The following is a 26434-nucleotide window of genomic DNA, read 5'->3' as shown; positions in this document are numbered from 1 at the left end:
TAGCGCCATACAGTCCCCCTGTAGATAGCGCCATACAGCCCCCTCTGTAGATAGCGCCATACAGACCCCTTTGTAGATATCTACAGAGGGGGCTGTATGGCGTTATCTACAGGGGGGACTGTATGGCGTTATCTACAGGGGGGGTCTGTATGGCGTTATCTACAGGGGGGTCTGTATGGCGTTATCTACAGGGGGGGCTGTATGACATTCCCTACAGGGGGGGGCTGTATGACATTCCCTACAGGGGGGGGCTGTATGACATTCCCTACAGGGGGGGCTGTATGGCGCTACCTACAGGGGGGTCTGTATGGCGCTACCTACAGGGGGGTCTGTATGGCGTTCCCTACAGGGGGGGTCTGTATGGCGTTCTCTACAGGGGGGCTGTATGGCGCTAACGCCATACATCCCCCCCTGTAGAGAACGCCATACAGCGCCCCCCCCCTGTAGGGAACGCCATACAGTCCCCCCCCTGTAGGGAACGCCATACAGCGTCCCCCCTGTAGGGAACGCCATACAGCGCCCCCCCCCTGTAGGGAACTCCATACAGCGTCCCCCCTACCAAAAAAATGCTACCTACAGCGTGTCCTACAAAAGACATGTATCCCCTATCCACAGGATAGGGGATACATGTGTGATCGCTGGCAGCGATAGGGAGAACGGGGGACCGAAAGTCCCCCAAGTTCTCCATGACTAACCTTTGACTTCCGGCGTCTGCGCAGCTCACTAAAAATTAAAGGAGCGCAGGTCACGCATGCGCACAAGCACGACCGGCGCTCCATTCATTTCTATGGAGCTGCCGACACAGACCCCGGAAGTCCGAGGTTTGTGATGGAGAACGTCAGGGGACTTTCAGTCCCCCGTTCTCCCTATCGCTGCCAGCGATCACACATGTATCCCCTATCCTGTGGAGAGGGGATACATGTCTTTTGTTTAATGGCAGAGCAGGGACAGTGGCGTAGTGTTCAGTGGCGTAACTACCCCTATAGCAGCCATAGCGGCTGCTAGCGGAGCCTCCGGCCATGGTGGGGGCCTGTGCCGGCGGGCAACACGGCCCCCCCCATGCCGCGGGCCCCGTAGCAGCCGCTACGGCTGCTATAGCGGTAGTTACGCCACTGTTAGCATCCAAATTACATACAGTAATGTGGTAATCCTTGTAAAACTACCTAAATAGAAGCAAGTCATCTAAATGGGCAAGGGTCTGCGGGTATACTTTAGAGCAAGGGAACACAACCTGTGGCACTGGGGCCACATTTGGCTTGCGAAGCCGTTCTGTGTGGCCTTTAGTGGCACTGTGTGGCTGGCACTGTTATGGGGGTACTATGAGGCTGTATAAGGTCTAGTTGAAGCAACTTAAAGGAACAATCCAGGCAAAACTGTAAGGCCCCATGCACACAACCGTAATTTTCATCTGTAATTACGGAATCCATAATTATGGATGAAATTGAGGACCAATTAATCTCTATTGGTCACGGACACCTTTCCGTATATTTTTGGACGTGTGTATGGGCCGTAGAAATTATCCGCAAAATGTAGAACATGTCCTATTCTTGTCTGCAATTGTGGCACAGACTCGCCTATAGAAGTCTATGGGCGCTTTTGCAATTGCGGACAACTACTGATGTGTATCCATAGCAGTCGGATCCGTATTTGCAGACAATAAAAACTATTACGGTCGTGTGCATGAGGCCTGTGTTATACCAAGCACAGACCTGAAGGGGTGGTGTATGAGTGGTATCTTCTCTTTGGTACCCTTCGAATCCCTCCGTCATTCACTGCCCCTCAGGCCCCTTGTAGATTATACTGTTTCCATGTTTCTCTTGATAGGTCGTAGTCCCAAAAGTTGAACGCTACCTGACAGACATTTATTGAAAATACATTCGAAATGCCATAAATGGCTCAGCTAGAGGTACTTCTTTAAGTTTTATTGCGGTCTTTGGGAACGGTATAATGTGGCTCCAGACTAGTAAAGGTTGTGCACCCCTGCTTTAGAGTGCCTTTTCTGGTATGATTCACCTATGCAGCATATTTAAGGGGAAAATATTGTCATGTTGCTGGGCTAACTACAAGTAGGGGATTGTGGTTAATTCCTTGAAGTGATTAGAAGCAATCATATTTATCAGAACACAGGGAACTAAACAGAAATAGATGTGCCATAAATGTCTTAGATTGGATCAACCCTTTATTTGCAAAAAGGCATAATTTGTATATTGGTTAGTAGGTTTCCCAATCTTAATCAGAACCGGGGGCATAACTAATTCATAGGGCTATCCGTAGCAAAGTCAGGAATGGGCCCCCACATTGTTAACAATAAACTGATCTGTATTATTGCAAACAGCAACCAAAGGATGGACAGTAGTATCATATATTAGATTAGGTCAGGGCGATGAGGTATAAAAATAAAATCACGATTACTTTTAACCCTATGGACGATTCTCGATTTGAATATCGATTTTCTTGTTTTTTTGCTAAATAAACTACAAAGATGCCAAGACTCCATTCAGTCAAGAATTTTATTAATATATGCTGAGAATACCTAAATGCCTCTGGCTCCTAATTTTAAAAAGTTAGGAGCCAAATGCACAATTTTAGTGGCAATTTTTTTTTATATTAATGTTATAATAAAAACATAGCTGTGTCTCTACTACTGAAATAGCGGTCATCACAAATGGCAATATTGTGCTGCTATATTACTGGTGCTGTAATCTCGCTGTGCTGCTATATTACTGTCAGTAAGTCGCTGTGAGGCTGCTATAACTGGTGCTTTAATAAGTAATATGGCAGTACAGCAAGATATTACAGTATAAGTAATATGGCAGCACATTTAGATAAAATAGTCCCATTGATGATTCTATATTACTGGTGCTAATACAGTATGGCAGCACAGTGAGATAATAGTATATCAATATTTAGTTTTTTTGTAAAATAAATTATACTTGCCGTTTATGGGGGCACTTTGCTGGCACATTGTATGGGTGTACTTTGCTGGCACTTTATATGGGGACATATCTGGTGTTATGCTTTTTATGGGGTACTACATACATACACAATTGTGTATACACATATTACCTATGACTCTTTGGTTTTAACTGCGGTGGGAGGCTGGACGCAATTGATAAACCAACAGGCAGTGTGCCATTATCTTCGTTTATAAGCGGCCCTTTGGGCATCTCAGGGCCTATGGCAGGCTTCTTAGACCCAGAGTCAGTCTCTCATACCGTAGTACCAGCAGTTACTACAGAGATCTAATGACCCCGGCAGCTGCATTATACATCACAAGCACTGAGACTCCTGTTCGTTGCTGACGTTAAGTACATCCACCGTGGGTCCACTGCTTTACTACTGCTGGTAAAAACTCTAATCGGAGACAGGTAGACTCACAGCCCGGTGGTGAATACAGCTCTGCCTCTTCCTGGACACAGTAAGGGTATGTGCACACGATAACTGCATTTACGTCTGATATTACGGAGCTGTTTCCAGGAGAAAACAGCTCCTGCATTTCAGACGTAATTGCTCGTACTCGCGTTTTGCGGGGCGTCCATTACGGGCGTAATTTGGAGATGTTCTTCCTTGGATTAAATGAAAAACGGCTCCAATTACGTCCCAATAAGTGTCCTGCACTTCTTTGACGAGGCTATTATTTTACGCGCCGTCTTTTGACAGCGACGCGTAAAATTACAGGTCGTCGGCACAGTACATCGGCAAACCCATTGAAATGAATGGGCAGATGTTTGCCGACGTATTGGAGCCGTGTTTTCAGGCGTAATTCGAGATGTAAAACGCCTCCATTACGCCTGAAAATAGGTCGTGTGAACCCAGCCTTAGCCTACAAGAGATGTCCGCATATCAGTAAAAGCAGGGGCTGGCGTTTGGCATTCAGTGAAGCATACGCACATACTGTGCATTGCGTCTGCTTGTTAATAAAGTTTTTTTTCTATCTCCTGCCATGGCGGTGGGGCTTCTATCAATTTCACAATTATTGGAAAATTCTGAATCATGTTTACTTGAAAAGGCAATTTTATTGATTTAATCAATTAATAGTCCAGCTCTATATTATATGCTCAAAGGAGAACACACAAAGTATGTAGAGTTGTTAAAAGTGGGTTTAAAAATGTTTAGTGCCGACTTCAGAAATGGCAGAATCCCTCCTTTTTACTCACTGCCAGATTTCTACATGCTTTTACATAGATGGTGTTTAGTGTTTCGGGGTTAAAAGGAACCTGTTAGCAGCTTTGACCCCCCCACCCAATCTGCTATCCATGCTTAATGGGGTCTATAGAGACATTTCTGAACATACCCATGTGTGCCAACAAGAATAAAGTGTGCCTTAGAAAAAATTTGTAATGACTCCTGCGTGATAAGCAAATTACTTTTTGCGTGTTTCTTCAGCAGGAATTTGTCCTGCAATATCGGTTACAACCGCTATTATTTAGGCGCGAATCAAGCCAAGATGCCTCTACTGCTCCAGACAAATACTGGTTTTCTCTTTCAGATTCTGTGCAGAAAACAAATTGTGGCATGCTCCATCGGATGACGTAGAAGAATTGCTGCTAGGGGAGAACATTTCCGCACATTTTGCACCTGAAGGAACCTGTGCAGGACACGGAAGCTGTGTGGCTCCACACTCCTTGCAGCCTCCGTACACTGCTGTTCACGTTTCGTGCTTGTGTCCAAGAAAAATAAGGGGGGGGGGTCAACAAATCTGGAGAATCGAGCATGATGTAATCAAGAATGGGGCCAATGTCTGTCAACACATAGTGAATTGTTATTACTTGGTGTATATGAGGTCCTTCCTATACATGCTGCACATGTTTCGCAGCTATATTTAAGTTTTCCTGTGTATACATATTCGATAAAAGAGATGCACAAGTTTAATTAGATTTTAGTTTTCACAGTGCTATTCAATAATTTAATTTGGACACCTTGCTCTCAGGTACACTGATATATAGAAGTATTAATTAGGATTATGGGGTAGGGCTTACTCTTTGATTTGTTAGCATACGTTCACACATTACAGCAGTGGTGTGGCAGAAAATTGCTCGGTGAATACCAGGCTTTCGTATAACTGTTTTAATAGAAAAACAGAATCAAATTATCATTTTTTTTCTTGCTGCAGCTTTTCCCCATTAAGTAAAGACTTGATAATACTGCAAGTAATAGGGCATGCTGTGAATTTCAGCTGCATAGTGTGTGTGACCACATCATAACAAGAACAAGACATATCACGCATCCTTAGGCCTCATGCTTATAACTATATTTGGAAGCTGTATCATGCAATGCCGAATCTGCCGTCCATAGCATGCTATAAGCCCATGCTGTACCTCCATATGCCTTCAATTTTACAAGGAGGCACGTAGAGGTCTTGCCTCAAGATTTCACTAAAGTTAATGACAAGAAGAAATTGTGGCATGTGCTAGTGTATGCTCCATTACAAAAGTACCACACATTGGCACACGAAGTGCAATATTGGTTTGTACTGCTAAGCCATGTTGCGCTTTTTGTGCAAATCGATTTGCTGTGTGCGTGAGTGCTGCTGAAAATCTAAAAAATGTGTACAGTATGGGAAGAGTGTGTAATGGCAGTAACTTTTCTCCGTCCAGCAAAATAATAATGGCAATTGACTTATTGACCTCAAGGTGCTCGTGTAGCTTCCAAATTCAGACCGGTTGAACTACCCGTTACTAACATTCAGCACACCTGAAGAGATCAATATTAATTTGTGTTTTAGCTATTGTACATCATACATAGTATAAATGGTTCTCCTATTTTAGAACTGGAGTACTGCACTACTTATGATAAGTTTTATCTACTCTGTGCAGTACATACAAAGGAAGAGAGGGAAAGTCAGGGAAACTTATTGACATAACCAGCTTGAAAAGGAAAACTGTACATTTCATAATGCAACTATTAGCATTCAAATATGAGAAACCTACAAAATAACACCCCCCCCCCCAACCCCCCTGATGTATCAATCACCAAATAAGTTTTCTGATGATTGACCTGCACATGTCATAAAAGTCAAATCAAAGGGCTCCTGACTGCCGTTTTCCAACTAACCCTGAAAGTAGCATCCTACATTAAATACTATTAGGCCACATGCGCACGATGCTTATTACATTCCGATTTGCCGCGTGGATTTTTCTGTGGAAAATCGCCAGCATAATACTGTACCAGCATAGTAAATAAGATTTGAAGTAATTTCATCAACACCTTGCAGACTTTTTCCACTCGTAAATTGACGTGCGATATCAATTTATCTTGTGTTTCCTTCTAAGAATCTGACAAGTTTATAAAAAAATCGCACCAAAATCCGCAACATAAAATCTACACCTATTTCCGCATTAAAATGTAAAATCGGCACCAAAAAAACGCAATATAATACGCAGATTTTACCCGCGGAATTATCAGAGTTTATCTGCGGTTTTGATGTGGATTTTCTACATCAAATTCCGCAACTGATGCATGTAGCCTTAATCCAGGGCCTTATTTGTGCGATCTCTAATTTCCAATGCAGTCCCACAAATCTTCAGGTATTGTGACATACATATTACAAGGTGTTTTACATTTTCAAAACCAATATCAACAATTATATGGATTGAATGTTTGTGTGTCTTTCTCAGGCTACTTGAAGGAAATACTCCTGTTTTAAAAAAGCAATGTAATATAACATATAATAATAATGTTAGTACTAGTAGCATGGAAAACGCTACAAACTTAGTTGTTCATTAATCCTTATTGTTTTGTTTTCCTTTTTTTTAGCGTTGCAGGGAACTATTGTGAACTCTGCTCATTCATTCTGCAGTTTCAGTAGAATAAATACCTGGTTTCTTCAATGTAGAGCCTCGATTTGGAACATTTCTTTCATAAATGGGAGAACAGTGTGCCCAAGAAGACATGGATCTCACTTGGCAAGAGATCTTTTCTATCACAGAACTACAGGTGAATGTACTCCAGTTTATATGTCATCATAGCACAAGAATATTTTCAGTACCATTGGCTGCCACATAATACCAAAGCACAACAGAACCCCAGACAAGCTTAGGGGTATGTTCACACGTCTTAACAAATTACATCTGAAATTACGGAGCTGTTTTCAGGTGAAAACAGCTCCTGAATTTCAGACGTTTTTACAAGTACTCACGTTTTTTGCGGCGTCCATTATTGACGTAATTGGAGCTGTTTTTCAATGGAGTCAATGAAAAACGCCTCCAAAAACGTACACCTCGTCTGAACAGAACATCGTAAAACCCATAGCAAGCAATGGGTAGATGTTTGTAGGCGTAATGGAGCAGTTTTCTCAGGCGTAATTCGAGGCATAAAACGCCCGAATTATGCCTGAAAACAGGCCGTGTGAACATACCCTAACAGTTGGCATTCTTTTCTTGAACGGCTTCTTTTTTTCTCGCGATCTATATTTGGTTGTTAGATAATAGTTCAAATGGACCACGTGCACTGAATTCCAAAATGTATCTGGCTTGTCCAGGTTTTATGTCACATACTTGAGATGTTGGCATTTTTTAAATGTATTACGGGTAAGGTTATTTTATGATTTTTTACGTGTACATAGGTCATGTTTGTGCAAGTAATTCCGCTCAGTGGACCAGTGCCAAATACTACTGTGGAACATGGGGAGAAATCCTCCAGCTCACCTGACACACTCCGGTGTGTCGTAGATAGCGCCCGGATCCTCGTGTCGGCACACGGATAACAAGTAGAGACAAGGAACGGAGGTAGGATCCAGCGCTGGATAGCGTTAAAATGGAAGACTGTTTTCCAAGTTTAATGATGTAGATTTAAAAGGAAGTCCAGTAGTATTAGGTCCTGGGTGTGTACGAAGTGGAGGGATGGTGTCCTCTTAGGCCTACGCGTTTCGGACGACAACTGAGTCTAAGGACGCAGTTGTCGTCCGAAACGCGTAGGCCTAAGAGGACACCATCCCTCCACTTCGTACACACCCAGGACCTAATACTACTGGACTTCCTTTTAAATCTACATCATTAAACTTGGAAAACAGTCTTCCATTTTAACGCTATCCAGCGCTGGATCCTACCTCCGTTCCTTGTCTCTACTACTGTGGAAGTCAAACACTCTTGCAGTCTCCTGGCAGTAATATGGCAGCTTAGCTTTGCAGACCTGACCAGTCTTCAAGCTGCTCTATCAGAAGTTTTTCTTTGTCTTTCAAATCTTATACTTTGTTCAGTATAGGGTTGCACGATGCATCAAAATCTCAATACTGTTTCGGTACTGTGCACTCTGAAACGGTTCAATAACGTTAATTCATGTATTTCGATACTAAGTTGTGTGGCGACACAGCTAAGTATAGTAACACATGAATTTTGCTGCAGCGGAGCTGCGGCCATTGCCCCGATCCTGAGTCCTGACAAGCGTGTGCGCGGTCAGCATGATGTGATGCGACAAGCGCTGCACTAATGAGCGCGGGCACTGCAAAACACCCCCATGTTCTGTCTTCAGTTCCTGTACCGCCACTCATCACTGCAGCGCTGGCCGCATCACCTGATGATGATCGCTCTTGCACACGTATTTTCAGGAGCGAGGCAATGGCTGTATTACACAGCCGCAGCCCCGCTCTAACGGTGGAGATCAGAGAAAACTTTCATCTCCGTCGCTATTCCCTTGAATGCTGCGATCAAAGCCAACCGCAGCATTCAAGGGGAAAATGAGAAGGGGAAGCCCTTTGGATTGCGTCACAGGGAATTCCTGTGACGCGATTGAGGGACATACCATATATGGGCAGACAGCTCAGGGTCCATTGAAGTACCCCAGGGCTGTCTGACGATATTTCCTGTTTTTAGGGCATACTGAGGTATGTCCAAACAACTGCCTGTGTACTATCCGCACACAGGCTAATGTACTAGCATATAGATATAGCTATATGCTTGTACATTAAAGTTTAATAAAAAAAAAGTAATGTGAAATAGCTGAAATTTGCTTACCGAAATTTTCATTTCCTGGAGTCCGGAGGCAGCACACATATGAGATGTTATCTCCCTAGATATAATTAGAAGAGAACAGGTTAACAAGCAATAACCAATTAACTAGTAATGCAAGGACCTCCTATATAAGGCCCAGGGAAACCCCACCTCCTTGTATGGTATGTAGCAGTTAAAATAATTAATCAGGGTGGGAAGCTCTGCTGCCTCCGGACTCCAGGAAATGAAAATTTCGGTAAGCAAATTTCAGCTTTCCTGATCGTCCGTCGGCAGCACACATATGAGATTTGTAAAGCAATATTTATGGGGTGGGAGATCCAGTCGCTTTATTTAACACCATTTTTCCAAAGGCTGAACACACGGGAGCAGAAACGTCCAACCTATAGTGACGGATGAAGGTTGAAGGTGATGCCCAAGTTGCTGCTTTGCAGATCTGTTCTAAGGGCATAAGACCAAATTCTGCTCATGAGGTTGCAATAGAACGAGTGGAGTGAGCTTTTACATGGATCGGAGCCATCTGCCCGGACAGAGAATAACAGACTGATGGTGTCTTTTATCCATCTAGCCAGGGTAGCTTCACTGGTCTTTGGCTTTGCCATGAAATTGTAAGAATAAGGATTCTGAATGGTTGAGTTGTCTGAAGGTATGAGAGCCCTGCTCTTTTTACATCCAGAGTATGTAGAGAGGTTTGATGATCCAATTCTGGTTCAGGAAAAAAAGACAGCTAGGATGATTTCCTATTCAACGTGTGACGCAGAAGGAATTTTAGGTCTAAAATTTGGAAGAGTTTAAAACATGATGCAGTCATGTAATATACGAAGATACGGCTCTTTGCATGACAGGGCCTGCAGTTCTCCTACTCTCTTTACCGAAGTGATTGCCACTAAAAATAGAGTTTTGAAGGATATGTGTTTCAGGCTTGCTTGGAGAATAGGTTCTAACGGAGGACCTGTTAACGCTTGGAGGCCCAAGGACAAATCCCATGAAGGAACAGGATTATGAACCTCCGGTTTTAGATTTCTTATAGCTTTGAAGAATCTACGGATCAGAGCCGGATTTGATTCTAATTGAGCATTTATGGCTGTGCAGTACACCTTCAGCGTGTTGTATTTAAGGCCTTTGTTGAAACCTTCTTGGAGAAATTGAAGAAGGGATGCGAGAACGTCCATAGAGACAGAGTTTGAGACACACACCAGTATTTATAGATATTCCAGACTCTATTGTACACAGAAATGGTGGCTGGTTTTCTAGCCGCAAGTAGTGTTTTAATGACCACTTCTGACATGCCTGATTGAGCGGGAGTCCCTAAAACAGTCTCCAAACTGTCAGATGTAAGTTGCGGACCTGTTGGTGAAAGTAACCTTTCTGGATGAGGAGGTCTTGATGGGCTGGCAATTTCCAGAATCTGCCTCTCGAAATATATAATGCAAGAGAAAACCAAGCCCAGCGTGGCCAGAAGGGTATCACTGCGATGGCTTCTGATTTCTCATCTAAGATTTTCTTGAGGAGTTTCTGAATTAGAGGAAGAGGCAGGAAGACATAGATAAACTTGTTGGACCAACTGATCGACTGTCTATGGCCACTGTGTGACCTATTGGGGACAGTGAACAAAAATAAATTTTTGTTTTCGTGTTGTCCCATGATGCCATCACGTCTAGATCTGGTACTCCCATCCTCATGGTGATCGGTCTGAATATCTCTGGATTCAGGCTCCATTCTCCTGAATGTAGAGTGTTCCGACTTAGCCAGACTGCTTTGAGAGAACCCCGGATATGAGCTGCCGAATATTCAGAAGGTTGGATTCGGACCATGTCATTATAGCTCTGCACTCTTTGGAAAGTTGAATACTCCTCGTGCCGCCATGTTTGTTTATATAGTAGACTGATGCCAGGTTGTCTGTCTGGACCAGGACATTGAGATTATGAAGGACAGAGTGAAAATGATGAAGTGCTAGCTTGACCGCTTTGAATTCTCTTAGGTTGGATGAAAGAGACTTCTCCTGAGGTGACCATAACTGTTGGATCCAATGATTTTCTACATGAGCACCGCAGCTCAAAGAGGATGCATCCATTGTGAGAGTCACCTGAGGATGAGGAGTCAGAGTTCTGCCTGAGAGAAAGTCTGAGGGGATTTAGCCACCATAGTAGATCTCTCATGGTGTGGAGAGAGAGATGACTTTGTCTAGACTTGTCAGGTTCTGGTTCCATAGGGCCAGTATGTTCGATTGTAAATATCTTATATGGGCTCTGGCCCAGGGAACTGCGTCTATGGATGATGTTAACAGCCCCAGTACCCTCATGACCGGGTAGAGACTCTGCGGTCTGAGATTAAGTCAGTCACTTCTGTCACAATTCTCCTTCTCCTTTCTAAAGATAATCTTAGGGACATACATTTTGAGTTGATCAGGAACCCTAAGAACTTTATCTCCTGGACCGGAGTGAGTTGAGATTTCTCCTGATTTATCAGGAACCCATGATCTTTCAGAGCTCTCAGTCACTTGAAGATGGAGAATAAGATCTTCTTTGGAGGGGGAGACAATCAGCCAGTCGTCTAGATATGGAAACACTGTTACCCCTTGGAGACGAAGAGCTGCAGTGAGAACTACCACAATTTTGGTGAACACCCGAGGTGTTGAGGTGAAGCCGAACGGGCGACACTTGAATTGGTAGTGAAGAGTTTGTGACTTGTTCTGGATGGCTATCCGAAGATATTTCCAGTGGTTTTGTAAGATGGAAACATGTAGATATGCATCTGTTAGATCTATGGCTGCCATAAACTGTCTTTTTGAAGAATGGCAAGGACAGATCAAATAGTTTCCATCTAGAATTTTTTCTTTTTTTTTTTCTTTCAAGAACTTGTTTAGATATGTAATGTGTATCTATAATTAGGCGCCATTTTTTTCTGGTTTTGTGACAAGAAAAAAATTCTGGAATATAGTAATTTCCCTTTTTGTTTGGATGGGATCAATTCCAAGGCTCCTTTCTTTATAAATTCTTCAACCAGATCAATCAATACTGGAGTTGCTTGATTGATGAAAAATTTGTACAGGGGGGGGCGGGTTTGAATTCTAGGGAGTACCCCCTTTGAATTGTGGAGGACACCCACTCGTCCGAGGAGGTCTTGGACCAAATGGACAAAAAAAAATAATGTAGTCTTCCTCCCCCCTGCGCTTTTACAGCTCTGGCGTCATAAATCATTGGGTTCTGCTTCTTTTTGAAGTTACCCGGGTTGTCTTGGCGAGGTCTGGACCGTCACTGCTTATTCCTTCAGAATTTTGGGACCTCTTTCTTTTGAAAACGAAAAGGACCTAAAACTGGGATTAGGTATTTTCGTTTGAGGAAAGGAGTGACCCTTCCCTATCACAAAGAAATTCAGACTTATTTTTAATGAGAGGTAGTGACTCCAAAGTGTCATCTCTAGACACCCCATCCTCTAAATCTTGGGTTAACTGGCTTAACCACACACGTATGGCTCTAGCCACGGAACCGCAGAGAAAAAAACATTTTACATGCAGCAGCTGCAGATAAATAGGATTTTTTTTATTTATTTTTTAAATCTTTTTTAAATAACCCATCAGCCTTCCTGTCCATAGGGTCTGGAGCAGGGTAGAATCTGCTGATGGGAATATGGATTCTTTAGAGCGCTTGGCATCCCTTTTTTGTACAGAGTCCCACTGATCCACATAATGAGAATACATTTTATAGGTGGATTTAAACTTTGCTCAAATCTCTTTCCAGGCTTAGCCCATTCCCTCTGCAAACACTCCGTGAGGACAGAGTGGCCAGGAAGACCTTTATCTTTAGTGATAGGGAAGTAAAAAAGAGCGGCTCTTTATTACACTTATCCTTTGGGTCTTTTTTACACTTATATTTTGTGTCTTTTTTAGGCTCCATAGTGGCTTTTACCGCTTTAATGAGAGGGGGCAAAATTCTCCTTCTTGAGAAGAAAAAGATCCTCAGGATCATCAGAGTCTTCATCAATAGAAATATATTCCCCTTCAGATGATGGGGATACACTAGAGGATGATGGGGAAGTTGCTCTGGCTGGGTTATGCGTACTCTTTTTATGAGAAGATTTAACCCCTTTCAAATGTGGAGGAAAATTGGTCTTTAAACCAAGACAAGCAGGATTGGGCTTCAGCCCTCTGAGGACCCTGTTCCTCTATCACAACATATAGAACATATATTTAATGCTGCGTCTTCAGACAGGGCCGGCTGCATCTCACACATTCTATGTCTAGGTTTTCTCTATCCACTGACATGTCTGGAGGACATCTAGCAGAAAACACAGAGAGAAAGCCATTAGGATAAAGAGGCAACATCTGCAATCAACATGCAACATAGCAGTGGAAACAGAGCCCAGAAAGCCAAACTCAGCAAGTCTAGACTAAGAGCTTTGGTAACAAAAGAGCAACAGCCGCTGTTTATAATGTATAGTACACACAGTAAATACATCAAACATTTTCCACAGATGACCATCAGACTCCCATAGGGACACTACTCACGTGGCAGGAACCGAGGATTCTGCTGCTTAGGCAATGGTGTAATCAAACACAGCGCCAAAGTTAAAATATCCTCCGAAATCCCATGTATGCGCGCGTCCAAGCCCAGACTGCGACTACATCTCGCACACGGAAACAAGCAAGGGATTTACCTTAGATGGCATCATCTTACGGCAAGCGAGATCGTTCCCGCGCCATCTTTGCCCGGAGTCAGATGGTCAAACACCGGCACCTTTTTTGCACGATTCCCAGGAAGTGCATTGAGAAGGGAAAACCAGGTACGGCTGCCTAAGCAGGACACTGGTATATTTGTGTGTCCAATATGCCAGTTGGACACACACATAGGTGCAGCAGATGCATGCACAGCCATAGACTTTTAAATTAAAATAAAGAAATAAAAAAAACAAAGGGGCATAATGACTCTTCGGGCCGAGGGACCTGAAACTCTTCTGGTATACAGCCCGGCATGATAGTAAAAGAAGGAAGGAAGAAAATAACTAAATAAGGACTCCAAAGAGTCCCACCTGTAGTCTTCTAAACATGAAGAGAAATAAAAATACAAGGAGGTGGGGTTTCCCTGGGCCTTATATAGGAGGTCCTTGCATTACTAGTTAATTGGTTATTGCTTGTTAACCTGTTCTATTCTAATTATATCTAGGGAGATAACATCTCATATGTGTGCTGCCGACGGACGATCAGGAAAAAAAAAATACACAAATTTTTTACAATAAACATTAAAGTAAGTCTCAATACATAAAATATACACATATTCGGTATCATCGCGACCGTAATAACAAATTTATAGCGTCATTTATGATGTTTACGCTGTTATAAAATTTGATTTCTTTCACTTATTAATGTGAGGCACGAGGTGTTATGAATTTTGAACTTCCATGTGCCTCACATTAATAGTAATTAACCCCATCATGTACCTGACACATTAACCCAATGTTGTCCATTATGACTGTGAGGAACATGAGGGGGTTAATTACTATTAATGGAGGTTCAAAATTCATCACACCACGTGCCTCACATCAGAAAATGGAAGAACTTTTCTTTTTATTATTGTTGGCAAAGTATCGTTTTGGTATCAAGTATCGCAATACTACACGAAGTATCGGTATCGAAGTCCAAATTCCGGTTATCGTAACAATAGTTCATCTTAACTTCAATTTCATAAAGGGAACCTACCAGCATTTCAGCCACTGCTGTCAAAAGTTAATTGCCGTTATCCCCTCTCCTCAAATCCTCCTGCGGTAAATAATTGTCTGCAAACATTTTGCACCCTTAATGGCAGTCTCATACGTCCCCCTCCTTATGCCTGCCCACCACCGAATACTGGCCCGCCCTTAATGTCAAAATCTCGTCTCAGATAGCGTGCATGCGCCTGTCATGTATGGTCCAATACCCTTCCCTGCCTTGTCCGGGCCTCAAATCTAGTTACTGTGCATGCGCCGCTATGGTGTCCCATTGTGCGCAGGCACCAGAACAGGACATCAATGCGCAAGCGCTGGATTTCGTGTCTGCTGGGGGGAGACGTGGAGCGGTCAATAAAAAGTTGAGGAAAGGCTTGAGGAATGAAGATATGAGTCTTTTCAAACAAAAATATGATTCTTTTATGCTTATTAGCATTTGGCACAGGAACACAAAAAAAAAATGAAAACTAAAAGGTACAGAGCCTACTTAAAAGATATTTATAGGTTCATAAAAATTATTTTTCACCCACAAACCAGGTATTGCTGGTTTAATATGCGAAATGCTAGTGACAAGTTCCCTTTAATAACATTCTAGACAGTCAAGATTATAAGCAACAAAAATATAGATTTTTATAGTCTTCTCTGGTTTTGTGAAGGTTAATTATTTACAGTCAGCTGCTTTGAGGAGCCAATGGCTGTTGAGTAAAACGGAACATCCTGAGAGAATTTATTAACTGCACTGGAATTGTGTACATCAGACTTGGATTGAGGACTAGCAAATTAATTTAGTTCTGAAACTTTACACCACTGGAAAGGTTCCCCTTCCTTTTGCACATCACAAATTTTAGGTAAAAATTATAAATACAGAAAAAGTGCATTAAAATTTAAAGAAATGTCATATTTAAGTTTGTTCCCTGGCGAGGTTGAGTTACCTACATTTCATTGAAAAGATCAACACAAAATGTAATTTAAGGAAGAGTGCATTAACTTTTGTACATGACTATATGTTTAAAATGTCTTTCATATTTTTCTTTAAAGAAAGGTCATCTAAGACAGGAATAATTAAGCTCTAGATTGCTATTATGTTGTTTACATATGGTCCTTGAGTGCTTTTTGTCACACGTACATTTTTCTCTATAAATGTGTCATGTCCATATGGCCCACAATACATACATGTATAGACAAATCCTACTCTCCCCTTTAGCTGTGGTCACTAAAATCAGAACATTTGGATAATCTGTATTACAGTATATTATTTTATGATTTCCTATACAGTTTTATGTATGTAATAAAAAAGGTCCTTTCGATATTTCAACTATAGTTCACTATGATATTCTATTATTTATCCTGTTTACAAAAATCAATTATTATTTTGGGAGGCTCCCAATTGTAACAAATTTTCAGTTACAATCTACATAAAAATTTGAGGAACAGGTTAACACCATTTTTTATTATACACAGGCCATATTATACCCTAAAAGAGCTGTATAAATCTAAGATCAAACCTTCTGCGGGGTGTGGAAGATGCTCCACGTTGGATGCAGATATTTCACATATGTGGTGGAGGGATTATAATATACGGCCATCTTGGTGTAACTCAATAGAAATGATAGGGGATGTTTACAACTGTAGACCAAGAACAATCTTGGTTTGTATATTGGGCAATATGCTAAATATAGAGGGAGCTGGTAGCCATAGTTTAATGATCAATAAATTGATTTTCATTGCTAGAAGAAGCAGGATGAGTCGGGCACCTCTGGAGATCACAGAATGCGTTTGTAATATTAACAGTTTTAGAAAACTTGAAAAATGGTTTGTTAAGCACAATAAATAAATTTATTATCAATCTAAAAAAATGCCTGTGGAAAATGTATTAGCAATAGATATGGATTAGAAATGGAATCATGGACAGTAATAACTGTTTTTCCTTTTTCTTCTGAGGTGTAACTTAAAGAAGCACTCCGGTTTTTTTTTCCCACCCACATTTGCAAATGTGATGTAGTGTAATGTAGACATAGGTACTGACTTACCTGGTGCTGTATTTCAAGGGCCGCAGCTCCGTTCCAGGTCGTTGGGGTTCAATGCATTCTACAGCTGTAGGAACCGGAAGTCAGGCTCTCAATGTAAGTCTATGGAAGACTCGATGTATGTCTCATAGACTTGCATTTAGAGACTCACGTCGGGTTTCTACAGTAGGCGCTGTAGGATTTGGGTTGTTCAAGTACAGATAACGAGACCCCATCGCGGAACAGATCAGCATCCCGTGAAATACCGTTCCAGGTAAGTCAATAAACATGTATAGATTACACTACTTCACATATGCTAAAAAGGGGGGGGGGGGAAGAGATAAACCCAGACTGCTTCTTTAAAGCTCTTGGGCCCCAATGCAAAATCATAGTATGAGGCAAAGGGGCCTGTAAGGCTCCAGGTGTGACCCTATAGTTATGCCCTTGCTTCTCCAACCTGTGGTAAGGTATTGCTGTAGGGTTTGGGATGCACGAGCAGTGGCGTAGCTATAGGGGTCGCAGCGCCCACAGTGCCCCCGTTGCCACACAGCGCGCTAATACAAAGTTTGTATGTGCCGTGATAACGGCACTTCCTGGTTACGGGCATGGTTTGTTTAGACGTCACATGGTACACTCAGTGTACCATGTGTCCGTGACGTCACGAGAGGGGGCGTTCCAGCCACTGTGGAAGAGCCAATGCAGAAGAGCATAGAAGACTGCAGGCGAGCTGCAGAGGGGGCCCGTAATGTATGTGTGTTGTATTGTATTCTATTGTACTGTCTGTGTTTGCGGTGGAGAGAGGGGCTTTAAATTACAGGCCCCCTCTCCTCTCTCCACCGCAAACACAAACTGCACGACACAATATATTACAAACTGTGGGTCGCACTCCCCCTAGGGGGTCATGTGAAGACCTCCGGGGGGTCGCGAACCACTCACCGAGGTCCTGCTTCCAACTGTATTCGCGTCCTCAGGACGCAGATCCAGTTGAATTTAATCCTGGAGCAAGGAGGTGACGGCTCCTTCCCCCAGCATTCACTGCCGTGAGCTATTAGCGGCTTGGCGCAGACAGGTGCGATTTTGTGACGTCATCGCGCCTGTCTGCGCCGAGTCACCCATAACACAGAGCAAAGGAGGAGAAGGATCTCCTCCTCCACCCGTCGTGGGAACGGGGATAGGCAAGTATCTTTATTATTTTTCTATTATGCACATATGGAAGAATTATACTGTATAAGGAGGGGGGATGATATGGTGGCAGCTATGAGGGGCATTAATGTATGGGGGGCTGATATGGTGGCAGCTATGAGGGGCATTATACTGTAAGGGGGGCTGATATGGTGGCAGCTATGAGGGACATTATACCATATGGGGGCATTATACTGTAGGGAGACAGCTATGGGGGCTTTATACTGTGTGGGGGCAGCTAAAAGGGGCATTATACTGTATGGGGCATTATACTGCGTGGGGCAGCTAAGGAGGGCATTATACTGTGTGGGGGCAGCTATGAGGGGCATTATACTGTATGGGGCTGCTATGTGGGTATTATACTGTATGAGGGCATTTATGGGGGGCATTATACTGTATGGGACAGCTATGGAGGCATTATACTGTATGGGGCCGCTATGGGGGCATCATACTTTATGGGGGCATTATACTGTGTGGGGGAAGCTATGAGGGGCATTATACTGTATGGGGCTGCTATGGGGGCATTATACTGTATGGGTGAATTTATGAGGGGCATTATAATGTATGGGGTCTGCTATGGGGGAAATTATACTGTATGGGGGAAATTATACTGTGGGGGGTAGCTATGGGAGCATTATACTGTGTGGGGGTCAGAAACGGGGAGCATTATACTGTATAGGGGCAGTTATGGGGAGCATTATACTGTATTGGGGCAGCAACCGGGAGCATTATACTGTATGGGGCAGCAACGGGGGAAGTATACTGGGGGGGCTGTTGGGAAAGGCAGCTGGCAATAGGCGCAGCAGGGGGGGCCCAAGCTAAATTCTTGCACCAGGGCCCATGAGCCTTTAGCTCCGCCCCTATGTGCGAGGGTGGGTTCAGGGAATAATACTATTGTAGAATTTACTATTGTTAAAAGCTGTAACGTGCAATATTGTATGAATAACAACAATAATTACACTTACTGATAATTTTGTTTCCTTGACCCATGACAGCACCGCCGCCCTCAGGGACAGAAAACCTGGAGATAAAAAAAAAAAAAAGAGACCCTCCTACATTGCCTAAATAAATTCCAGAGATCCATAGGGAGCTCCTTTGGTTAATGCAGTTTTAACATAAGTGTTTTCGTTTTTTTTTTTTTTTGCGTTCACCATGTGAAAAAAACCAGAACAACGTTAGGAATATAAGGGTGCTGTCATGCTTCGAGGAAACAAAATTACCGGTAAGAGTAATGATCAATTTTCCCTCTCACCATGACCATTATATTGAAGTATGCATCTGCTAACGTCCAAGTTGTGAAATTCCCTTTATCTTTCTGAAGACAGGTTGTTACAAAAAGAGGAAAGAATAATTTCTTGGGACTGGTGGGAGTCTGAATCGCATTGAAGCGTATTTATTACTGAATCTGAAAGGCCTTTACTTTTTAATATCAGCCTTTTACAAGCCAGGCTGTCAGATGCAGATTTTTTATTTCTGGATGGAACACTAGACCCTCACTCATGGGGTCCTTTCAGAAGAATCCAAGGGTCAAAGAGAGAGCTCTCAGGCATGAAAACCAAGCTCTCCATAGCCAGAAAGGGGCTATTAATATTACCTTGGCACAGTCCTCCATTATCTTCTTCAGAACTCTTGGTATCAATGCCAAGGGTAAAAATGCATACACTAGGGTCCAGTGCCACGTTTGGGACAAAGCATCCAGCGCTAGAGGGTGATCTGCAGGATGTTCCACTTGGTGATTTTGTCTTGTTGCAAACAGTTCTACTAGTGGTGTTCCCCACAAACCTACTATCACTGGTAGACTTGTGGATGCATTCTCCCTGAGCTAGACTGTGACGACTTAGTTAATAGTCTCTGAGATATTCTTTCTCTTTTAGGTTTACAGCCACTAAAGAGATGAAATTTTGTTCCACTAAGACAAAAATCTGAATAGTCAGTTCCATTAGGGATAAACTCTTTGTCCCCCTTGCCTGTTTAATTGGGCCGCTGTTGCAAAACTGTCCAACAGTATGTCTGACCCTTCCAGATATGGTCCTGCTGCTTGAAGAGCCCGGAAGACTGCCAATAATTCCTTGTAGTTTGAGAATTTTCCTTTGACGTTCTTTGAAGTGTCTTGAAAAACTAATCACTTTAAGTGAGCTCCCCACCTCCAATGGCTGGCGTCTGTTATCAGAATCTGAGGGGCTCTTGTTTCCAGGGGAGTCCTCTTTCCATATTTTCAGGTATTATCCACCATAACAGGGATTCCAGAGTTTAAAGAAGCACTCCACTTTATTTTCTTTATTGCCCCCTCCATTTGTACTTTGGTGTTTCAGTGGGGTGCTGTGTGCAAAAATACTTACCAATCCCCACATCGTGTAGTTTTTTGGGTCCAGCGCTGCTCACGTGATCTTCAGTCTGACTTGATCTGGAATTACTGCTTTTCAGGAAACCGGAATTCAGGCTCTCAATGCATTCCTATGGAGCCTCGTTCTTTCTTCCATAGGAATACATTGAGAGCTTGAGTTCCAGTTTATTCAAAAGCACAGTGATTCCAATCAGGTCAAAAGGAAGATCACGTAAGCGGCGCTGGACCCAAAAAAGACAAGATGCAGGGATCGCTATGTATTTTTGCACACAGCACTGCACTGAAACACCAATGTACAAATGGAGGGTGCAATAAGAAAGTTAAGTGGAGTGCTACTTTAATGAATAGATTAGATTTATCCTTTACTCCTGAGGCAAAAAGGATTTCTGCAGCCTGGAATCTGGAAGAATTTCTAAAAAGATTAGGACCTGTGAAGGAATCAGAAATAATTTTTTCTGGATTTAAAATCCATCCTAAATCACTCAAGATTTTAAAGTCTGGGTGACTTGTGACTGGACCGACTCCCCTACCAGAAGAAATCTGCCTATGTATGGAATAAAATTTCCTTCCTGCTCTTTTAAGTGGGCTGCCATCTATAGATCACTTTCAATCAAAACCTGAGGCGCGATGAAGATCCCAAATGGTAGGGCACAGAACTGAAGATGTCTTACTTGGGATTGATACTGTACAGCCACCAAAATAAATCTTATGACCCCTTCTCGACATCCATCGTATATATGGCGCAGGTCGGGTGGGAGAGTATGGAGCGGGCTCACAAGCTAAGTCCCCCCATAGAACAAGAGTGTCGGCTGTGTGTAACGAGTGGGATCCCGCATGTTAAAACCCCTTAGATGCTGTGGTTAAAAGCGACTGCTGCATCGAAGTGGTTAGAAACAGGGGACAGCCCATTGTAATGTTGCATCTGCCCCGTACAATGCGATCGCAGGGTGCCGATGGTTGGCATGGCAGCCTGAGGGCCTGATGAAGGGCCCCAGGTCTGCCATCCTTGTACTCCTATGAAGCCCAGCTAATGTAAAAAAAATCAACATGACTAGTATCGCTACATCCATAAAAGTCTGAACTAAAAAAAAAAAATGAAACCGCCAGAATTGCTGTTTTTTGGTCACTTCATCTCCGACAAAAAAAACGGAATAAATAGTGATCAAAGTCTCATGTGTCCTAAAATTGTACCAATAGAGACTACAGCCACCCCACAAAAAATAAGCCCTCTTCCAACGAAAAAAAAAAAAAAGAAAAGTTATGGTTCTCAGAATATTGAGACAAAACACAATTTCTATTTTTAAGAATCATTTTTTTTCCTTGTAAAATTAGTAAAACATTAAAAAAACTATATCAGTTTGGTATCGCCATAATTGTATTGACCCCAGAATAAATTAACATTCCTTTTTTACCGCAAGGTGAATGCCGTAAAAAAGTGGAAATCGTTATTTTTTTCCCATTCCTCCCCACAAAGAAATTTTTTCCAGTTTCCCACTACATTATATGGTACAATAAACGGTGCAGTGGAAATCTACAACTTGTCCCACAAAAAACAAGCCCTCATACGGCTATATCGACAGAAAAATAAAAACAAGTTATGACTATCCGAAGGTGAGGTGGAAAAAACTAAAGTGAAAATCTGAAAAAATGGCTGCGGTTGGGAAGGGGTTAGATAAATTGATGCCCTAAAACAGGAGATAAACATAAAAACATAAATATAAAACAGGAGGACATAAAACTTGGAGATAATTGATTGACCCTGGATTTTTTTGCCTCCATCTTGAACTTTTGATAGACAAGGAATTTGTTTAGGGTTTGAGATTGAGGATTGTCCTGAAAGTGCAGTTTGGCTTTTTTTTTTTAATCGAATAAAATCCCTGACCTTCCTCTTTTAGCGGAACCGCCGCTAGAAAACATTTCCCTATGAGGTTGTCTGCCTCCAAGATCATAACAAATAGACCCGGACAAGAAAATTTAGTTTTTGTGGCAATGAAGCGAGTAGGATAAAGTCTACTTTTTAAAGCGACTGAAGATGCGTCTGCCATAAAACCTGCAGTGTTCGTTAGCATTGCAAGATAGGCCAGCAGATTTTCCCTTGGGGCTCTGCTCTGAATGTGAGTTTCCAGCTGATTAGGCCAAATAAGGAGAGATCGGGCCATACAAGTTGAGGCTATATTTGGCTTGAAAGCTGCTGCTGCAGACTCTCATGTTTTCCTTAGGAAGCTTTCTTGTCCATTGGACCCCTTAAGAATCCCATATCCTCAAAGGGAAGAAAAGTTTTGCGAGATACCTTAGCAATGTGAATGACTATTTTTTGGGCTCTGTCCCAAGCCGCAGTGTGCCCTTCATCAAACGGGTATTTTCTTTTTACTGCTCTTGGAATAAACACATTCTTATCTGGTTTCTTCCACTCTTTGCAAATTATTGACCAAATGTTTTTTGTAAATAGGAAAACCACATTTGCGTCTAGACTCCAATACCTCAAACATGATATCCTGAATGGATCTATCCTCTCTTAACTCCTCCACCATAATTGTAGTCCTGACTGCCTTAAGCAATTGCTCGGTTTCTTCAGGGGGAAAGACGGGTTTTCAGAGTTGTTGCCTGAGGAAGAGGAGTCAGAATTTGACTCTAATTCACCGCTATCTTCCAACAACCCTTAATTTTTAGAACTATAGCCAGAAGAGACATCATCCGCCGAGAAGGTACTCTGACGGTCAGAGTGTTTGTGAAAGGATTTAAGGGAGTTATGCACTTCCTCTTTTATGGATGGATGGCTCTGATGGATTTTAAAAGAGGAGACTGCTCAGAAATAATTTTATCAATACAATACGAACATGTGAGCTTTTCAAGGAGCTAATTTTTGGTGCAAATTTTGTATTCGCTATGGCGAATTTTACGCAAGGACTTTCTAGGGCCATCTTCAAAGTATAGACTTACCACCCTAACAATGCGACTACCCACAAGGCACCATGCTTGAGGCATGCGGGGAAGCATCAGAAGTATCGGGTTTGTTTCCTTCTACAGAAGCCTCCATGGTCTGGTGAGGTCATAGAATCTGCGGCTGCCTGAAATGATCATCTGGCCAGGACTCAAACAGAAGCAACTTTCTAGCGTCCACACCACTAGAAATAGTTTCCCCGCTGGAAAACCTGTGTACCACATGAGTATGATAGCCTCTATGCCATATCAGGTATGGGTCGCCTCCATTACCTCACACATCAGGTCGCACCAAAAGAAGTCACTTCCCTGCTCACTCTTGTCATTGGACTGCGCTATGCTGAAACTCCAATTTCAGCCTCAAGATAAACACTCCACACGTACCCGGGGAAATTACACCAAACTGGACGCATACTTCGACCAAGGATGAAAGAGGGCAAAAGAGGAGCTGCCCGGCACCTGGAGTCTTGGAATAACCGTGAACTCACGGGAACTGGTTCCTAAGGCAGATGAGTAGGATGAGCTGCCTAGGTATAGGGAACCCCAGCTCCTAGAAATTTAGACCTTAAGGCCCCGCTCCAGGTCTACTGTCAGGTACAGTAAATGTAGGAGGTTCTCTTTTTTCATCACTAGGTTTTCTGTCCCTGAGGTCGGACCCTCTCTCCGGTAATGCTGTCATGGTGAGGGGGAATTTAAAATGTTAAAAAAAAAAAAGTTGAGTTAAGCCTCATGCACACTGCTGCATTATGGATTTGTGTTGTATGGATCTATAATACAGCACTTCTAGTGAAGAATATGGTATCTCACGTAGTGCCCATTGGTCTGTGCACATGACTTATATCCTTGACTTTGTAAATAGTTTATCTTGTACTGATTTTGAGCTATAGTATATTCACTATTCCTCACCCTAGGTAAAATTTCTGCTAATTTCTTCTTGGAATCTGCAGAGGGGTTTATCTGCCCTTTGAAGACATTTTTGGATAGCTTAGCTTTAACTGTCCTCTGAGCTCCCACAATGCGCTGGTATCAGAATCTAGTTATCAATTCTGTCTGAAGAGCGCCATAAAATATTGTATCGTTAAAAATCAGATAAGTAAAGCAAATTGTGTGCAAATATATTCAACATTTGATGTATAAACTGTGGAATGTTGTGTGTTGTACAAAAGTGGAGTTTACCTTTAAATTTAGTTTTTGTTTGAATCTTGTTAATATTCACCCCATCAATGCAGCTTGAGAATCTCTATAAAACATTAAGTAACTTTTATTAAATCATATTCTGCAGCATTCAATAACTAAATTATTTAACTTCTTGTATCATTCAGGGCCTGGATTTACACCCAGATTCCCAATATGAAGTTGAGAATGGGTATCAAACGCCCATGTTGCCCAATTCAGGATGCAGTTTTGGTAGCTTCCCAAGAGATGGTATCACACCCACTGCAAACATTAATATGCCAATCTTCAATCGATCTTACATGGACTGTCAAGCACAGAATGTAGCAACAATTCCTATGACTTCTGGATACGGTCCAACATCATACACAGGAATGTTAATCTCATCAAGCACCTCTCAGATGGGGGCAATAAATCACTATCCGTCACTAAAGCACATACCACCTAGTGCAATGACTGCACCAGCAGACCAGGTAATAATGCCTGAGCCCTACCTGAGCAATGTTAATTGTCTGCCTCTGCCAGCCAAAAACCACGATGATTTTGAATCGGACTCTGGTTTGTCTCTGAACTTTAGTGATGGGGAATCAATAGAAATAGAGAATATTGACAGCCAGAGGCTTCCCTCAGAATACATGGAAATACTTCCACAACATGCCTACCAAAACCAATATCCTTTGGCACCAAACTTCACCCAACATGTTATGGAAAACAACGCTTGTGAAACGCAAACATACTTTGCATCTGGGACTCAAGAGCTTGTCTGCAGTAGGGATGAACGAAGGGCAACTGCCATGCAGATCCCATTCCCCGCAGACAGGATAGTCAATCTTCCTGTGGAGGATTTTAATGAACTTGTGTCGCGCTACACATTGACTGAATCTCAGATGGCTTTGGTCAGGGACATCCGTAGACGTGGCAAAAATAAAGTAGCTGCCCAGAACTGTCGCAAGCGCAAGATGGAAAACATTACTATCTTGGAAAAAGAAATTGGGCAGCTCAGGTCAGATCGTGAAGGATTAAACAGGGAACGAGAGGAAGTAGAAAATCTAATTGCTAAACTGAAAAACAACATGAAAGTGCTCCAGCAAGAGGTTTATAGTATTTTAAAAAATCAGGATGGCCATCACTTCCCAGCAGATGTTTTGCTCCAACAGTCACCAAATGCTAATGCTTCTTTCCCATCGTAAGAGATTGGATTTTCCATTTTCAGACAATAATTTTTATCAAATGCTTTGTCATTTTTATTTCTGTACATATCATTGAGTTATGCTGAAGGTATATGGGTTTTCAGACTGTAGACATCTGCACTTCTTTTTAGTTTGAGGCCCATGCTGTCTTCAATGGCCTAGCAAACTATTACAGTGAAGCCACAACCAGGCAGCTGACATACGTTAGTGTGTATACGCTAGAACCCATGCAGAGCCCGATAACAGCTCTCCTGAATGGGTCATTACTTATTAAAAATACAGGTGCTAACTGTCCTCTAATAACTCATATCAGATTGTGTATGAGCTCATATGCCATATAATATAAAGCAATCTGCACTAGTCTGAGTAGTTGATCAGTCAGGATATGGCAGTACCTGCATATATGAATTATTTTATCCTGCTGCTTTATTCTTCGAGTGAGCAGCAGGATCTGTCTATATATGACCATCATTAAAGGGGTTATCTTACAAAAACATTTATCACCTAAACCATAGACATTGAATGGAGCAGCAGGTCGCATGTGTGACCACAACTTTATTCAAATTGCTTCTCGCTGCAGTTGTGCAATGAGGAAGAACGGGGGGCTTTGAACCCACATTCTAGTGGTGGGGCCCCAGCGATCATACATTGATCACATTTGTCTTTGGATATTGCCTTTAATTGTTGAAATCACAGTATGTATTGAAACGATTGCCAACATTAACCTATTATGACACCAAAGAAAGCCAGGGGGTAATATCTGTGAGGTATGGATTGTCTCTTTTCTGAATTTTACTCTTGCATCATAAGGGAATATTGGATCTACAATCACTATGTAGTAAAGAACTGTGACTCTATACGTGGACTATAACAGTATGTATACCCATAGAGCTTTGAGCAACCACAAAATTTGAAATACCAATTTCATATGAATGAGCTAATGACATTTACATA

General features: G+C 42.4%; 1 protein-coding gene across 2 annotated transcripts in view; it reads left to right on the top strand.

Annotated features, from left to right (window-relative positions):
* Positions 1-25523, top strand: part of NFE2 (nuclear factor, erythroid 2) — a 31141-nt gene extending 5618 nt beyond the window's left edge. For both annotated transcript variants that reach the window (XM_075850110.1, XM_075850109.1), the window contains exons 2-3: positions 6757-6936; positions 24440-25523. In XM_075850110.1, coding sequence (XP_075706225.1) covers positions 6865-6936; positions 24440-25480 — 1113 coding nt within the window. In that variant the 5' untranslated portion in view covers positions 6757-6864 and the 3' untranslated portion in view covers positions 25481-25523. The remainder of the gene's footprint in view (positions 1-6756; positions 6937-24439) is intronic.
* The last annotated feature ends 911 nt before the right edge of the window (positions 25524-26434 follow it).

The sequence above is a fragment of the Rhinoderma darwinii genome, chromosome 2 (assembly GCF_050947455.1).
Source record: "Rhinoderma darwinii isolate aRhiDar2 chromosome 2, aRhiDar2.hap1, whole genome shotgun sequence".
Taxonomy (NCBI): Eukaryota; Metazoa; Chordata; class Amphibia; order Anura; family Rhinodermatidae; genus Rhinoderma; species Rhinoderma darwinii.
This window is presented reverse-complemented; position numbering and strand designations above follow the sequence as displayed.